We start from the raw sequence: 19,913 nt of genomic DNA, 5'->3' as shown, positions 1-19,913 counted from the left end.
TAATAAACTTGTTTTTCTTCAAATTTTAATCAAATGATATACACATGTGCATTAAAAAGTCATTAGCCAGTCAGTAATATAAAATATTTAATTTACAAAGTCACTTGTGTAATACGTAGCTGTATCTGAAAATATTTTAGAGTAGTAATATATTTTATGAAAAAGGAGTTAATAAGTGCAAGTCACTCAACATTCGAAAAACAGACATACGAAACACATTCAAAACGAATTAAAATAAGTATATTTTCCCATTTGCAAAATATTTGGTAGATATGACAATTATCATATCAACATATCATAATTTTATCGAGTCATATATGAATTTCAATAACGTACTACATTTGTTCAAATGATTATACTTGAAATATCGTGATTGGATAGAAATGCACACATAATAAGTAAAATTCAGTATGTAAACCTTGATGTGTCCACCGTAGTACTAACGTAACTCCTTGTGATTAGTGGTCTATAAACTAACTTTCAACAAGTTATGATAATAATTGTCAATACAAAGTTTTAAAGCCGCAACTCTTGTCATGAATGCAAAAAGTTTTATTTAATTCCATAAATATGATTCTCTCTCACACCAACATCTTAAATGTTATTTACTGTTCATTGGTACCTTTGGCTAAATAATGGTAAACATTATTTAATTGTCCATATATGTGTTATAGATGCGTATTCTAAATGAATGTCTTTGTGTACAGACCGTAAATCCATCTTTACTTGGAGATATTGTTTCTCTCTTCATCCAACGAGTACTTATAAACTGCTGAATGTGCTTAAGCATTGATTTTTTTCTATATTTACAATTTATTTATCGTTTATGTCCTACTTAAAGCATCACATACACACACATTCTATTTCAAAAGTTTCCAGCGAACCCATGCGATGTCGGCGGCGAATTGTAATTAGTTTGTTTCTTAAATATCCTTGTGCACATGGCGGTATTAAATAGCGTGTAAATCAACGGATTGGCGGCAGAGTTCAAAGGTGCAAGGCTTTGAATAAACGTGCTTACGGCGATCACATCTTGTGACATTGTAATATGGCCGTAAACCGTTAACAAATCCCAGATAAAGTATGGAGACCAACACAGGATGAAAGCTGGAATAGAAAATCATCTGAATCATTCATTGGAGATCGTAAACAGTTCAATCAGTCAAACACAACATGGCTTTTACAACATAAGATTCCGTTATCAATATATTGAAACAAGAACTGGATAAGGAGTTTAATCTTGTAAAATTGCAGAATAAGGTGTAATTAAATTTCCTTAAATACACATACAATGTAACGTAGTCGATACAATTTCCACTAAATTAAACATAATCAAAGAACTGCAATGTCTACGTCATGTTATCGTTAGTTTCGTAAAATTAAAGAACATTATAAACAAGACTGATCTGATGAATAGGCAACTTTTCACTGGTTGGAATTTGATTTACGTAATATTATCAAATGCAAACATCAAAGATATATATACCAGTCACATTAAATGTAAATACAAATGTATAAAATGTTACAAAATTGCAGGCTTACGTATTGGGACTTATAAAATGCATAGTTCAATACTTAAATATTGTGAAAAGTCATTAAATCTGTTTTAATTTCATTAACTTTACGCCACAAATTATGATAACTTTTTGTCATCTTTAAATCTAAACAAAATACATACCTAAAACTATAACAAAGGTCATTTTGATTGTTTTTATTTTTGCTTTTGGGATTAGTCCTCTAGAACTGGAAGCGCTCATACACTGTGTCTTAGTTTTTGATGAAGCTGTAAAACGTACAGTGATTGACCCTGTAAAAATTGTAAACGAAACTAATATATTTTCAACAAATTTATAAAAATAATTGTTTTTAAGAACCTACAATGCAATTAAAGAATCCTTAACGATGAAAGGTTGCATTTACTTCTGCTTTAGTTTAGATAACATATTTACAAGTTTTGTGGCGACGTGGTTGAGTGGTTAACAGTGTTTTAAGGATTGCCGGCCGCGTTGGTTCAAATCCCGTCAAGCCCTTGTTCCTTGAGCAAGTAACTTTACACTACCACTGGTTGGTTCTTGGAACGGATTTGAGAGGGTTTCACTGTACTTATAGCTTCCAACACAATCTCTTTTTTTTATATTTTTGAGGTTTGTTTGTTATTTTTCTTTTTCAACTAAATATTCACAACAAAACTTGTTAGGTTTTACAGTAACATTTATATTTTCTAATATGACCATGATCACAGTATAACTGTACAACGCCGATAATCTTTATTAAAATAATTAACATGATTTGAACTCGCATCACTAATGGTAAATTGACAAGAAGTAGTGTAATACTAAAAATCAACAGAGATCTATGTAAAATAGTTTGCAAACGTTTATAGATTTTCTCACTTTTATGAAGTGAATCTAGATGATTTTATTATAGTTTTCTTTTGTGCAATCTGTTGGTGATAAAACATATTACGTCTGAAAGGTACAATAACTTAATACTTAAATAATAGGTTTTTTTTTGGTTCCCAATAGTGTAATAAAAACAACCACTTTTCATCTCGATATTTCTTGAGACAGTATTCTTCAACTCTTTTCAAAACTGCTTCTCAAACAGGTAACATTTTTAATGACGGGCAAAGTATTTCAAAAAACATATTTGCAATAAATGTACCGCATTCATTTATGATTATGTGTATTAAAAATCTTATCATCAATGAAATTAAAAGACGAATATGAAAGATTACAAACCGTTTTCCGATAAGCATCTTGTTTTTTCGCTGCAGCCATTTTCAGGCGGTGATTTAAATTTCATGGAAGATTTGCTCCAGATGATGACGACGATTATGATGTAACAGCTCGCGATTATAATGGCGGGAATTATGAACACGGCAAACGACACAAGGGTCATATACAGCTTGAAATAGAAAACACTTATTCATTACACATACAATAAAAAGTGAAAGAAACATTGAAAATAACAAGAAAAGTGTAAGGGATCCCTTTATTGATTTGATTTACTTAATAAAAAGTGTGGAAAAAAGCAATAACAGTTTAAAGTAACTACATGTATTATAATGTCCATGTCTTTGATTTTCCAGGAGCCAAGCAGAAATAAGAAATTGACGAATAAGAATCAACGAAAAGGGAGTACGTGATTGAAAGAAATATATCGGACAACAATGTACGTATGTTTTCAAAACCTGGTAATAATATTTGTACTGACGTAAGTATTGAATAATATCTGGGAAAATGCAATCCAAAATATGCTTCTTTATCCGAAAATGCCTTAATGTTACTGACGATACCTGATATAAAACAAAACGTGAACTGACGGGTCAATCCCTATATGACGCTTTGTGGCCCTAGTTGATTCTACTATAGCTTGCATGACCTTATTGATCAAACTTTTGATTGAAGGACATATTTGATTCTATTTAAGGACCTAACTGATTCTGTTTTTCCTTGAAGGACTTTTTGATTTCTACTTTTGCTTGAAGGACCTTATTGATTCTATTTTTGTTTGAATAGTCATCTAACGAATGTTAAGCATTTTCAGATAGAAATAATATCAGAAGTGTGAATCTTTTTTTCATCACACGTTTTGAAGTAAATATATGACCATAAAAACAACAGAAAATTAGAAGAAACACAATTTAATAAAATTAGCAGAAATGTGCATGCACATTTGAGATTGACATTATAGTATGCCCGTTGTGCAAATATGCAAATCAAAGCAAATATACCGACAACATGTAAAATGATTTGATCAGTCAAAGATATTGTAGACAATCAATTAACATCCATTTAATCAGGACACCTACTAATAGCAAACGATATATACGTTTGATGTTCTTAATGTGGATAATTTTGATGAGAGATTTGGAATGCATTATCATTTTTTTAATTTTTAAATTCCCACACTTTTAATCTTATGACATTTTAATGATAATATTACGACAATATAGAGACCAAAGTACTTAATTCGCTAGATATTACTATAGGCAATCTAGTAAATGTCATTTGATACGTGGTTTTATTAACTTTATACTATCCTACAAATTTTTTTTACTTCGAAATAGATAGGGGAAAACGCTATTGCTAAAAGTTTTACAAAATGCATCATTAACGGAATAAAGATCTTGTCTGCAATTAGTAAGGAACATTCCCTTTAGCAATCCAATATTTGTATGATCATTTTATCATATTTACAGTGTAACTCATTTTTAAAACGTTTAAATTAAATTTTAATTGTGTGTGTTTGGTACAACGCATCTCTAAAACGTTGAAATAATAATTTTTTTGTAAATTAGTGGGATTAGTGCGGATGCGCAGGCTGCTCTGGCTCCATGCTGGTCGCAAACGCACTATGATGGTTTTGTTGTGACGCTGCTCAAATTATGTAACCCGTACCTGCCACATCCACGGGTCTTTTAGATCCATCCAGCACTGAGGTATATTGTCTATCATTTGTTCTTCGTACATAAAGAACATGGGTACAGAAAATAGTCCGGCAAACATCCATGCTAATGTCACAAGTATCCTGCATCGTTTTTCTGAAGGGAAATATGATAAATGTTTTTACACTATCTAACTTGAGTAAAATACGATACATTTTTTACACTAGTTGTGTGAGAAATGAATATTTTACTTATTATCATGATGTGAAGGCTTTTTGTGAAAGGAACGGTACTTCTACAGTTAAAAGCTTTTTACCAAACGACAGCTACATGTTTTGATAAATGGATTGTATTTCTGAAAATAAGGAGTCAAAACCACGGGGACCTTTTTTCTTTCTCTGGATAAAAGTGGTGTTTTTCTTAATAACGGGAACGAAAAGCGTTAACTAAGCAAATAACTTAAAATACACATACATACAAATAATTCATTTATCATTAAAACTCATTTGGATATAAACCAGAATTGAAATTTCATCTCTGACCTTCATAGATGGTAATATTGTATCAAAATACACTGTTTTACAAAATTTTATAAACTTACAGCTTTTAACCTTTATAGCAAAAGTGGTGTCTACGTGGGCGATTAAGTTTTATTTGGTATCAGCCTTAAATTCGTTATTTAACGTTTCAAATCATTCCAGTTTGACATCGTATATTTCAGATTACAACAAATGAATTCTGTATCCCGTAAAAGGTGGAACTCGTTATTTAATAAGACGGTATTTATTTTTGTACTTGCCTCTGGCAAAGACTATTTGATGGGATTTCGAGACAGAGTGAACGTATATTGAATTGTACGACAATTTGTCTAGGAGACATTACCTCCTAGTGCATTGCTTGAAATGTGATTATGTTTGCCAAGTCCTAATTAAACTTTGTAGACATTAATTTGCTCCCACCTATGACATGTTACATTACGTTATTAACATTAATGAACTTGTATTGATTCATGGTTGAAAGTAAAAAATCAAATTGCACGTGTGTCAGGATATGCACAAACTTAAGTATGTGAGTATCAATTAGCGGACGTTATCGTTGAATTTAGTATAAACTAAGGAGAAATAAAGTTCGATACTTTGCAACTTAGAAGCTATTAGATATAATGACAATGGACTAAGGTGTTATTCAAGGAGAAGAGAGAGACAAACAACTTTTGTTTTTAGATTATGTAAAAATCTGAATAAAGCTAGGTCCCTCGGAAGCATTAATCACAACAAAATTATATGAAAAGTACAGACTCGGTGTGATAAGTCTTTCAATTCCAAGTTATATGTTGTTGTTGTTGTTTTCTTATAGGAATTTGACTTATTTTCTTGCATACTTATAAGCACATATCTAATTTATTTTTGAAATTACTGCTAATAACACATCTGTTGATGAACCATTTGAAGGACAAAATGTCTCAAACAAGAAAGGACAAATATGAACTAATTAAGATAAGAATATGATTTGTCTCATTCAGTGTAGAATAAAATTTTTATTTATAATCCTGAAAGAAACGTATTCAAAAGTATGTTTTACCTACTCCTGCCATACTCATTGGTCTGGCAATAGCATCAAATCTATCGATTGACAGGGCAACAAGTGAGTATGTCGCACCGTATGTTGCTGCGCATTGAGCAAATTTTACGACTTTGCAACCGATATTTCCAGCATGCCATGTAATTGTCGCCTTCCAAATTATGTCAGTTAGAACCATTAAACATCCGACAGACAAATCTAAAACGTAAAATATTAGGCAATAAACAATTAATAAAGCTACGTGATACAGATTATTGAATACAAGAAAAGGTATTAAAGTATATTTCATCAACAACAACAAAAAAAAGAACAAAAAAGAACAAAAAATGTAAATATGTTAATTGTAACAAGTTGAAATACTTTGATGAATAAAATTCATGTGTTAAAACATCATCAAAATATCAAAGTTTACATTTAAAAATTATGAATGATTATTTTCTTTTTTTACTGAATATTTGTATGAAGATCGATCGTACTAATACCCATGTCAAACCAATCAATATGAGTAAGAACAAACCTGCACATGCCAGATTTATCATGAAGAAATTCATTCTTGAGCGTCGTTTTCCGGATGATATTATTGCAAGAAGAACCAAGGTATTTCCAATCACGATCATTGCAAACAGGATACACAAAAATATTAATTGTTCAGCCTGTAACGAGAACATGATAAACAAAATATGAATGTGTCAGTCTGAAGTGGCTACAGTATACACGCAACTATCAATTATTCAGCATGTTAGAACAAAAGGATATCGTTAAGACTTAACGTTAACGTGATATACAAAAATATTAATATTTTTGCCTTAAATGGTGGGGAGACACGCACAAATATTAAGTGTTTAGCCAGTTATGTCCACAGGATATACAAAATAACGATTCTTTAGCCTGCAATGGCATCAACCTACACAAATAATAACTTTTCAGAGTGTTAAGACAAGAGAATACACAAAACATCAATTTTATAGCAAGTAACGTTAATGTGATATACAGAACATAAATCATATCGCCTGAAATTACGGTAAGACACACAAAACATCAATTTTTCAGCATGATAGCAAGATACACAACATCATTTATTTAGCCTTTTACGATGACAATACAAAACTATCATCATATAACGATTGATTAGATATCAGACTGCTTTCTCTTAATTTCAACAGTTGAAAGAGCTTTTTTGCAGACTCCAAACGCATGAATGACAGACAAACTTTTAAGAAGAATAGAGACATTTGCTTAGAAAAGAAGTATATAATGGTAGATGGAAGGGAATGAGAAACTGCATCAGACAATGATTTATATTATTACAAAACTGCGACAAGAAGCTGTGCCTCACTTCTTTCTGGTTTCATAATTATGTAAATTTCTCCTAAGTGTGTTTCCCAAACATTAAGATTCTTATGCTAGAATAAAATGATCGATGAGAAAATCAGACGTATTTGTTCCACTGATTATGGGCCAATTTTGCGGGAACGGAAGATGTTTCTTCAGAGTCACTTGAATTCATTTGACCTTTGCTGCTTTTCCCAGGACACTTTAGTAATGAATAAGATGTTACGAATGTTTAATTCATAGAATAGAAACTTTGACAATGTGATTATTGTATGTTGTTTATTTGCAGGTCCTCTGCACGGACTTCCTTCTTAATTACTCTTCATTTTTCTGATTCTTAGACGCACTATTCGTACGGCATCGTTCTTATATATGTTTGTTTCAAATACTGTTCAATCATATGTCTTCAGTATTGATTTTAAAACATGTATTGATAAGAGAAGAAATTGAGAGAACTGCAATTTATGTGAAGTCATTTAACCTTATCATAGATAACAGGTATATAATCTATCAAAAAACGCAACAATTTAGTTTGTAAAAGAAAGTCCTTAATGATTAATTGCCTCAGGCTGAAACGGTGAAAAGGCATGTACAAACATAAACTGAAAAATTAAACATTCTAAAACACATGGACTTTGATGTTAACTGCTTTATATATCCTTGTTATATTAAATCGCAGTTTATAGTTAAAGTACATGAAAAAACGATAAAAGATGAAGTATTGGATTTAAATTGAACTTGGCAATTTATTTATCTCTGATCACATGATCAGAATATGTGTAAAAGCTAAATTGTGAAAGAACAATGATTGGATTAAGACATTTCCTGATATAAATATATCACAAAAAAGTGTTTCTTAACCACACTAGGTTGCAAAATAGCTCTTATCTGTGACTGCCAGCCTCCATATAATATAATTAGTATCCAGCATAGTGAAAGGAAGTTCAGAGGATTTGTCAATCAATGTTTTGAATCCTGTTAAATTCGCTTCTTCTTTCGGAGATTTAACTGATACAAATATGAGCCGCGCCATGACAAAACCAACATAGTGCGATTGTGGATGCAGACAAGCCTGATCGGAATCCATGCTGTTCGCTTACAAACCCTATTAGAATTAGAGAAACTGATAGCGATCATGACCAGAGTGCGCGGATGCGCAGGCTGGTCTGGATGCAAACGCACTATGTTGGTTTTGTCATGGCGCGGCTCATATGAAAAGATCCATTACAAATGCTACTCCATCATGAGTCCTTTGTTGTTTTTAGCTCTAAGAGTACAATATAAAGTCACAAATTCCCCAAGGAAAATTCTTAAAATAAAAAAAAAACATTCTGTGAACAAACCTTCAATAAATCTGGTTTTAAGAAACATCAAAAACATCATCTTATTTAAGTTGATGTAAAGTAAATGCTTTTTGTTAAATTTAAAACAAATTTAAATGTTTTTTGTCTTATTCTTCAATTTGACTGATATATTTTATCCTCAGTAGACTGAATAAATTGGTATTGAAGAAAAGTATTTTAAATAGATATCTACGTATTAAGTTAATGTGTTACTAAATTATCTAGGGAATATATGTTATGAAACATTGTGCCATAGTGCCTTTAAAATAATCAAAAGACTTTTAAACGCCATTATTTAGATATTTCAACCCCTTTTCGGCATTTTACACTTTAACACCCCATCTTGGGAAATGAAAGAGGTATGTTAATGTAACTTCAATCTTTAAAGCGTTACTACTTTACATTTACTTACATAATCAATCAAAGAGCTGAAAGCACAGGGTAAGACAGACAAGAATAGAGAAATTGCGTAAATGTTGTCACAATGGACCAAAAATTAGTCATGTTGCATCAAAATATTTCTAAATTCACAAAGGACAGTAAAATTCTATGCCAGAGTTTTATGGGGCTCAGAAAATGACCTCCAATTATGACGTTTCATGGGAATAGTTCCAGTTTTCTTTCGAAAACTGATGTTATAATTATAACTTTTCAAATGAATATCACCAGTAAACACATGTAGTTCTGAAGATTGATGTTGCTTGCAAAACTGTATTAAGAATTATCTTACTTCACAAAAGGCCATTTATTCAGTCTAAATCTATGTTAGATTCATTGGGTTCAGAGTGTGGTCTTTAATGTAATTATGATTCTGAAAACATATACATTTGTATTAAGTTTCAAAGTTATACCCTCAGTTGTTCTGAAAACATTATGTTACATACTAAGTCTTAACCAATAATTTTCCTGTCAACAAAGGGCTATACATCAGTCAAAATCTATGTCAGATTATTGATAAATGGACCTCTATTTATGGTCACAAACACATGTTTTAAGATTAAGGTAGATACCTTCAGTAAGTTAACAAAGTTCATATATTTTTAGTTTCAAGTGAATACCATAAGTACAAATGATCATTAATCTTCAATGATATTACATGGAAACTTTAAGCAGGATTGTTTTGGTTGCAAAAATGCGCCATAGTTCCGTCAAAATCCATACTAGGGTTATTGGTTTTGGAACTTCGACCGGAAGAAGAATGTAGCAATCATTACTATGCTTAGTGGAACATATGATCTTCGTTTGTTTATTTATCATTCAAATAACAAACGTTCCTTGTAATTAAACTGGAACTTCAACGCTTTCAACACATCCGACATAATGTGCGTGGTTTATATGATTAGATATTGTACTATTTGTTTGGCAGTTATTTGGTTAGGATCATCTACATTCTCGGTTGTAGTCATTGCATAGCTCCATTCGCGCCTGATGGCGCTCTCGTCGCAAAAGGTAACTTAAACTAACATATATTACGGTTATAACATAAATAACACATATAACAGAAAAAGTAAACTATTCTTGTCATTACATTTGAGTTATGTTTACTTTGTTTAAATGTAATTAATACATCTAAATATTCAGGAAATCAGTATTTGAGCAAATTTAAGAAAACCACTCTAAATTACAATGCAGATCATATTGCTTTTAAATTATGTTCCCTTTCCGTTTCTAAGACAGACCATGTATTGCTCCTTGAGAATATATGCTTGAATTGGAATTGATCATTTTTTATTTCTGTCAAATACTGTCAATTAAAGTAAAGATATAACACGGCATCGGAAATTATAACAGACAAATTTGCGTTAAAAGAGAAGATAAATGCAATACTCTTATCATTAAGAATTGTTGTCACAGTAATCATGTTAGAAAAAAAAGAAGAGAAAAAAGGTCTATTGAATAAGATATGGCAAATTTACGGTACATACTTACTCAATTGAATATTCTAGAGAGAAAACATCTTTAAAATATTGCAATTACTCCTTGTAAAATAAACACACATGTAACATTTGTCAATTAAAGCTTTACCATGTTTTATATACATCAAAGTTAAATAAATCTTTCAAATGAAAACAATATTGATTAATTTAACACATTGTTTCAGGCAATGTAATGACCATAAACCAATCAAGAATATATCACCTAGAATGAAAGATAGATCGAAACAACATTCTATAACAAGACGTAGATTAAAACCTGTCGTTTAGATTTTAATTGTAGAAATTGTTAACAAATCATAAATAATTTCTTAAACAAGTATAATTATGTTGATAAGAAACGTTATAGGATTATATTTAAATTTGCATTTACTGTCAAATACATGTACAATAGACTGTACCACTAAAGTGTTAGATTGTTGTTGCTGTTCTCAACATGATAACATTTTTCAATATGAATTCTTTCAGAAATAGTCAACATTTACCAAATGGTCGAAATTAATTTTTATTTGAATATTTTGATTTAAATACAACTGTGTCATTTATTGTTGCCCATTGTTAAACGACACAATAAGGTATTAAAAAGAAAGGGTTTTTTTAACAATGAACTACCCAGAAGAATCATTTATCTGTATTCGACATTAACAGGAAGAAATCCTCTTGTTGGAATAATAACAATATTACAGAAAGTATGTTTTAAACAATGAAAAATGAAACCACTTCTCAAGTATAATGATACTCCAAATTTCAACATGTATCAAATTTCTAGTTGTTTGCTGCTTATTTTACCAATCACAAAAACACATATACACATTCAGAATTGATCGATTTGTAATCAAAATAGCCTATAGTACATTTAAACATCAGTATTTCAATTTTACGTGATAGGTTTCAAAGTAGAAAGGAATCATTTGATTTCAGAATACGTTAATGGCCAATATGTGCAGATTTAACTTTTTATAATAATTGAACCTATACAAACTTAAACATAGAGGATATTGAATGAGTGCAGATTTAATACTATATTTTGTTCAACGAGTTAAATTTATAAATTTAGGATTAAATCTACACGAATATATTTATCACACACATGTATCTAAAATAAGAACGGTTAACAGTACGAAAGAGTCATTTGTAGATGACACGCCAATAGTGTAACATGTAGATTGACGCTCTTTTACACTATATTTATATATGACGCAAGTGACGTCAGGTCAAAGTGTTATTACACTAGACAAAGTGTAATATCATTTGTATTAAATGGTTATTATACTCTTGCGCCGTGGTTTATGTGATGAATAACTTTATTGTATTTGTTTATGTGAAAAAAGTTAAGCAACGAATAGAGAATATGAAATTTTATCTTACCCGACAATACGAAAAGACGAAATATGGCCATGAAATATTTCTGTACATTCCGTACTAAAATTGTGTGACTATATTTTAATTCAAACAAAGATAAATAAGATTGAGCACGTGTCATTTTCGTCTGACAGTTACACGTAAGACAATACGACGTTTGTTTAAATTATGAAAATAGTGAGGAAATATTACTTCAAATGTGACATCAAGAGCGTCTCTGAATACCCCGACCAAGATAAATGAGAATAAAAACACAGAAAACTGTCAAATTAGTATTTTGAGTGCCAGTCGCGACCATAACAAATATTTGTCACAAGGATGAAGCATCCGAGCTTTTTGCCCGAGCTGCAAACTGTTGGCGGTTCTATTCAACTATTTCTATACGAAATCAGTGTTATATGGACTATTCCAAAAGAAAAAAGCAGTGAGGGCGTCCTTTATACCAATTTAGCACAGACAGGTTTTCAAGTGGAAAAGTATATAGAAATAGTGAGATATTATCATTCACAAAAATATCAAACCTTTTAGAATTTTTGGATATTACAGGTTTAAGATGACTTTCAATCATTTATTTGTTCCCTGCATGATAAATTGAATATATTTGTATTAGTTTACGCTTTGAGATTTATATGATTAATTTATCATCATTTAAAGTGACATCTCGTTAAGCTTTCTTACTTAGGTGGTTCTTAATATGGTCACTAACCAAACATTTATGAGAACAATTGGATAGTTTAAAACATAAAAACTGCCTAAAAACTGACCCACTCTTTGTATAAACTGAACGTTACAAATACATTCTTAAGGTTTTTTGTACACTTCCATAAGTTATGTTGGCTATAAATTACCTACCACATTAAAAAATATAAAACATTAATGGCAAAATGTAACTTTTTTAACTTTACCTGTGCACTCAATAAGACGGGCATGAGGTCACTTTAAATACAGATTGTTCTCAATTTCATGCAAAATTCGCTAGAGTTACACTATTAAGATCTCTTTTTGCACTCATAGTAACAAAAAAAACTTATTTGTGACGTCAAGAAAATGCAAATACGTAATATTTACATATTGAATATTTAACATAAAGCAGCCTGATATATTTCTGTCAGACATGGAGTGATATCGAAATGTAAGACGTTGCATAATTAATTTTATCTTGCCCGCCTGTCAGTTACGGAAGTGATTCGTCGGAAATCTACTACGTTCTTCTTCATTTATGACGGACAAGCAATAATTGAATTGTTGGTGCTTATACAATGTCCCATCGCGATCGGGTCTCAGATATAATCATTTTCTTAAAATGGAACACGGTTGAGACCATTTTGCAAAAAATAAATAATAATAATATTAATAATCTTAAATATATACTACGCTCATCATTAAGTAAAATATTTAAATCGTTCAAATTTATTGAAATCTAGGAATTTCTTACAATAAATGACTAATGCTAATAAAAGAATGAATACACTATGTATGGGAAGTTGCATTCCATATTACGGTTCAAGTAAAGTTTTATCTGATATTTACAAAAGACTGTGTAGAAATGATCAATATTTTCTGATATCAAATTTGAGCATAGTATATTTTTAAGTGATGCAAATCAGTTTTAGTCATATTTTCCACTCAACAATTGAACAAAATGATTAAGATTTTAAAAAGAATATGTGAATTTCATAAAACCATAGATTAAGTTAAAACTAAAATTTAAATAAATTGAATGATATAACATCACCTTATTTTGCATAGACATATTAAACATCAGAAACACTTGTTTAAAAAACATTATTGACCTTGACCTACGTAATGAAAAATGTATACAATTAGCATGAGATTTTTTTTACAAAACGATAGTAATTACCTGGTAAAACGCGTATGGATTATTGGTGGAATTGCCAACAAATGTCCCATTGCTGTTATTATTTCCAGGCATGTCTCCTCCCCTTTTTTAAAGAATTAGAGTATCCAAGTATTTAACGTATATATTAAACAGTTATTTATACAAAAACGTAATTAGATGTAGAGTTTTATCCGGTCTCTTTAACACTTTTCCTCTTATTCTTTTATAGCTTGCAGGTCAGCCAAGCGTTTACATATAAACTTATAAGTCTTTGAAAGATAAGTTATATATTAAATAGTACCACCGAAACTAAGGTTTTTAAAAGTTTATTATCTAATGAGAAATCTAAAGTACTGTTCGTATAAAACATTAATTTCCAAATAATTGAAACACACACTTATATCAATTCAGTGTATATTACCCTTGTTTTGAGTAATACTCATGTAACTGAAACTTCTTTGTATGATCCAAAACATCAAATTCCCTTTAAAACAATATATCTGTGCAAACGTAGATAACGTCGTTTCAGCGCTCATATAGCAAAGGATTGTCAAAGTCACCAAAGAGAGGAAAATTCCGATAACTAAATCCAATGACATACAGTTTTTATAGCTTATTTAATAATATGAAACCTCGATTGCTATATTTGTCAAATTAAACTTTAAACTTTTCATGATGTCAATTTCAAAATCATACTTTCAGACGTTTTTGTCACGTTTAACTGATGTAAGTGAGAGAAATATGACTGCAAGGGCAAACCCTATAGTTTGTCATATGAATATTGTCTTTATTTAGCTGGAATATTTTTTGCATGTTTATATACGCCTCTTCTATTAATACAACTTCATAAATGTATATGTTTTTAATAAAAAAATCTCAGCTTAATTATATTTCATCATAAATTAAAGTGTTCAAAGCTATTACTGATGAATAATTTACTAATATTTCAAAAACAGTACAATTATGCTGTTTTATTACTAGATAGTTGTTTCTTGAAAGTTTTACAACGTAGAATGTCTACGTTATTCAAATATATCGGAAATTGAATGAGTGTAGATTCACTGAATTAATTGAACGAGTTTGATAAAATTATATTTATGCGAGCCTTTATTCAACGAATTCAATAAATAGTAATACCTACAAGAATATAATATTCTATTTATCACATACCCAAAATAAGAACATAAAACATACTGACAAATTTTGTACATTCTAGGTATTGCGGAATCATTTTAATCACACCATATATAAAGATTTTACAATCAATCGTCAGACAGCAAATGTTTTTACATTATAAAAATACACACCTTTACACCTTTTAAGTTTCAAATAAAACAGAAACTTTAATTTTACAGTTAGAGTTTAAAACAAAAGTTGTTTGTTCTTTTATATTTTTTTCTTTGTTTGTGTGTGTGTGTGTTTTTGTTTTAAATTCTTTGAAACATAACCCACGCAGCTTTGTGTTTTTATTTTAATGATAAAACGGAAATGTAGCTTAATTTACATCTTTACCTTCCAGCCCTTGAAATATTCTACATTAATTCATCTTGTGGTTTTGGTAAACATGAAAATTGCACTGCATTTAATTTTTCAATCTTTATTTCCTATGGCCTATACCTTCATCGAAAAGAATTTTATAAATAATAATCAAGATCTTTTAATAAATATTATGTCAAATAAGTAAGAACAAAAACTCCAAGCCCTTTTCGATTTGAGATGTGTTATATTGTTTGTCCTTCAACAAGGTATTTTTGATGAACACGGGTTGGTTGCAAAAAGTCTGTAATATCATAATTTCGATTCTTGTTTTAAAACTGCATGCCTCGAGATCAGCCAAAATATTTCAAGAAAACCATCAAACTGGAGAAAAATATACTTCCTAAAAAGTAAAAGGATTCGAGTAATAAATTATATGTTATATGCGTTTAATGACTTGAAGTTATCACCATATTTCTATTGACATAAGGGGCGATTTTTGGATATTCTGACCATTCTTTTATTTTGTTTTGGTAATTTTTGTAGATTTTTGCCGTTTGTAAAACATTACTTAGTCAAACTTTGTTTACTTGCAAATATTTTACTTTTAATACATTTCAAAAATTATCATGAACATTAGCATGAATCTGGAGAAATGTTGCTTAACAAACATGAACATTTATGTTAAGTCTTTGTAATGGTTTCATAGAATGTAGCCACCACCACAATAAACAAGTCTGCCTTAACTTTATCCTGCTCAATTTTGAGACATGGAAAGAGATTATGCTCCGTCTGGTGCACATGTCATTTGTAAATTGTACTTAATTTTTAAGCTAGTATTAACTTACATTTTTTCACTCCTTCCCAGAAAAAAAAATCATGCATGAATCCTAGATATGGGTGATAATCATAGAGAATCTTTAGTGATAATCATGGATATTGTAGAAAAAGACCAATATCCTTATTTATGTGCTATCTTTGTAATACATATCACTATGAAAATGTTCATCGAATTCCCTCAGTAATTCAAATAGCATTAATTTGTAACAACTACTCTCTTTTTATGCATCCATGAAAACAGTAAATATCAGTAAAAGCGTTTTGTCCACAAGGGGATATGGGGAACTCACCTTCTCGAAATTTTTAACTGTTTGATTTCGTAACACAATTAAAAACACTTAATCCTTTCATTATTGCTAAAAATGTGATTTACTTGCAGTTTACATTTATAGACAGGCAAATGAGTCGAAGGTTTGTGGTATTATTCCATTAAGCATCCAACAGCGTTTATATTTCAGGTTGCCATTCACTATTTAAAATGTGTTTCTTTATAAATAAGAGAGAATCTTCTAAATATAACTTAAGAAATAAAGGATATTGCAACTATATTTCGAAATGTGAATTCATATTTGTATTTAAATAAGCATTTTAGTACAGTATTTTCATATGTTTGCTATTAACAGTTTTTAGCTTAAGCCCAATCATTATAACGTATTTCTAATCATTATATCTTATTTCCAATCATTATAGCTTTTTCCCAATTATTTTAACATATTTCAAATCATTTTAACTTATTTCCAATCATCAAACTCGTTATGATGAAGCCGGGAAATTGAACAGCATCATGAATAAAATCAAATTTAAGATGTATTCATGCAACCGAGATATTGCGTTAAAATGGAAGTAAAATGAAAGGTAAAACAAAGGTACAGTTCAATTTCAAAGCCATCCTGTTCTAGCCTTTGAAGTTTATTTGATATATGTCGTGTTTAAAGTTTTTAAATCATGTCATGTTCATTATACAGGAAAAAGGAAATTGGTGTATTGAATTTGATATTATAATTTCCAGTGCATCGGTATTTAAACTGTTGATTAGAGACTCTATAACAAATATGTAAGGCAAATTACATTACAAAAATAGTTGCCGTACAATGAATGATTAAATGTAGGCTGATGATATCTCATGTAGGAAAATTCATTACCAATACAAATACAAATTATTTACCCTATTGCTGTTTCTAATTATATTTTGATTTCACAGTGCATTTTATTTATATCTGTTAAACGGAATACTACATGTAGTATCAAAGTACAGACACGTGTATTGAACCATATTCAAAAGATAACATTAAATAATGATTTCAATCATTTATCTTGACATAGAGAGAATATATCATAGCAAATGTATAGATAATTACAACTTCTGAATTAAAGATACAAGAACATTCAAATATCAGACAATGTGAGTAGAAATTCACGATCTTGTTTTAATCATTATTAATCATGTATGTATTTGAATTGTATTTTAGAATATGTATATTATTGGCGAACACTCTAGATTTTTCCCTTTGATATTATTGCTATTATATAATATTTAGCTTTCCTGATATAATTGAAATTATAATCATAATCATAAAAAGATTCATTTGTGATATTAAGATTGCAACCGTAAAGAACAAAGCAATTGCTTAACTCTCACTCTAACATTGCTTACTTTTCGAAAGGCATCTTTAAGTCTGTAATTTAATGAAATTTGGCATATATTAAAAATATTGTAACCGTGTGCTTTTTTGTTTGATTAACAAATTAGCTGCCTAATTATATGTAATAACCAAAATAACAGAGTTCAATGTTTGAACAAAAAATGCCTACAAGACAACATAACTATTACTACTATAATTGGTTGTTATTTAAGTTATTCACCTATTTTGCACCAATTACGTGGAAAGAATTTTATCACATGTTGGCAACACCACAAAACAATGGCACGTGAGACATGAGGAAAACAACAAGTGATAACGATAATGGTCAATGTGAAAATAAGGTACAAAGGAGATAATATCTATTGGAAACCATGTTTTCGGAGAAATAATGAACCCGAAAAGTATTACATCATTAATGAGTGGAATACCTGATCTAAAAACGTTACATCATAATAATACGAATACGAGTGAGGACGTTTTGACATTGATCTTTTATAAGTTGGGGACGTTTTGTCGAAAGGTTTGGGTCATTTGGACCAGCAGATGGTTAAGCTCTAAGGGTTGGCGACGTTTTGACTTGCTTGCAGTAGGCTTTATGTTTGAGATTTAATCAGTGAATTGTTAAAGAAAAAAGATGTACCAAATCCTAGGGTAGTTTTAGTATTTCGTGCAATTTATCTGGTCATTTACTTTATTAAAGCTGCAAAATCCAAAATATTGAAGTCTTTTACGAGCATGTACACAATATTCTAAAGGAACCACGTACATACATGAAATGAAATACAAAGTATTAATGATAAATGTAATTTTATTGACATCTTACCAATGTTACCAAAATATAGCATAAGAAACATTGCAAAGAGAAATATATGTATCATTTATTCTTTCGGTTTTTAAACCACAAAAACGTATGAAGTCAGTTTTGTTAGATATATATTAAACGACAAAGACTTATAAGATAGTATAGAACAAATATTATCTTGTTGACTGTCAAGTGTGCATCTTGTACGCAAAGAGCTTATTAACTGCAAAGAGCTTATTAACTAGTCTTTTACATGTATGATTAATACACCAAAAAATGAATAACATGTACCATTACTTTTCGTTTATTCATTACGGTCTCATCGAGTCTAAGATATAAATTACTCAAAATAGGCTTGTAATGTTTACATGATAGAAACGAGCTATTATTTAGGTAATCAGATCTTTGCTGTATAGTACAGATAATAATAATACTAATTCAATACAAATAAATTTAAAGGAAGTGTTTTAGATTTTCTTGGGTGTTGTATTTGCCAGACATTTTAACAGGTGGTGTGCGATTTCATCAAAAAATATAGTGTCAAATAAATTAATGTTTTTCAACTTATATTTTTCCTATATCATCTTCAAAGATTTTATCAAAGGTTTTCATCCGTTCTTGTATACTTTAAAAAACATGAACAGAAATAAAAAAAAATTGGTTTAAGTATGTGCTAGTTTTTTTTATTAGAAAATGTTTATTTACAACATAAAAAAGCTAAAAAATGTACCTGATAAAACTCATATGGATTATTTGTAGAATTTCCAACATATGTTCCGTTACTCCTGTTTCCCGACATAATTCCTTCTGTCCTTGTTTCTACTTTGATACTTCAAGAATAAAATTTTAAATCATAGAGTTATATTCACTTTTAAAATTCTTGTTTATTTTGCATTTCAATGACTAACAAAATAAACCTTCATAAATCATCAAATCCTTCAGCATTGTTTGAAAACATTATTTCAAAATATATAACAGTGAATCAGAACCACTTTAAGCGATGTGAGGTTATTGCAAGTATTCCTTTAACAATATCTAAACAATGATTCGATCAAAGAAAACTATATCAAAATTTCCTTTTTGAACACAAAGTTTTCCTGATATAAAATCTTTTGCGCAATTCAAAAGGATAGAATCCTAGCATAACGACGGGTCTGTATATCTCTGAATATGGTTTCTGCGCAGAGATAGGAAGGAAAAGTCAGAATGCATTAAGGAGGAGAAAATCCGATATTGTTTTTCCGACGGACATCTTCATCTGTGTGTATTGTTAGTAACTCATTGTGACGCTTCCTGACTGGAATTTGTCCGTAAGAGTTTGGAGTTTTATACTAAATTTAAATATGATACCAAATAGTCTATAGTAATTG

The 19,913-nt window shown here is 30.0% G+C and overlaps 1 protein-coding gene across 1 annotated transcript; it reads right to left on the bottom strand.

The window, feature by feature from the left end:
- Nucleotides 1-52: 52 nt before the first annotated feature.
- On the bottom strand, nt 53-19,678 carry LOC132749065 (cardioacceleratory peptide receptor-like). Its single transcript, XM_060738746.1, has 7 exons — nt 19,274-19,678; nt 6,489-6,624; nt 5,972-6,169; nt 4,404-4,546; nt 2,742-2,907; nt 1,679-1,807; nt 53-1,107 (listed from the first exon to the last, which is right to left on the bottom strand). The coding sequence occupies exons 1-7, from the start codon at nt 19,340-19,342 to the stop codon at nt 866-868; spliced, it is 1,083 nt and encodes a 360-aa protein (XP_060594729.1). The 5' UTR covers nt 19,343-19,678; the 3' UTR covers nt 53-865.
- Nucleotides 19,679-19,913: the final 235 nt, after the last annotated feature.

The sequence above is a fragment of the Ruditapes philippinarum genome, unplaced genomic scaffold (assembly GCF_026571515.1).
Source record: "Ruditapes philippinarum isolate M1 unplaced genomic scaffold, ASM2657151v2 ctg2276_1_1_1_1, whole genome shotgun sequence".
NCBI lineage: Eukaryota > Metazoa > Mollusca > Bivalvia > Venerida > Veneridae > Ruditapes > Ruditapes philippinarum.
The sequence above is the reverse complement of the archived record's forward strand: the minus strand, read 5'-3'. Positions and strand labels throughout refer to the sequence as shown.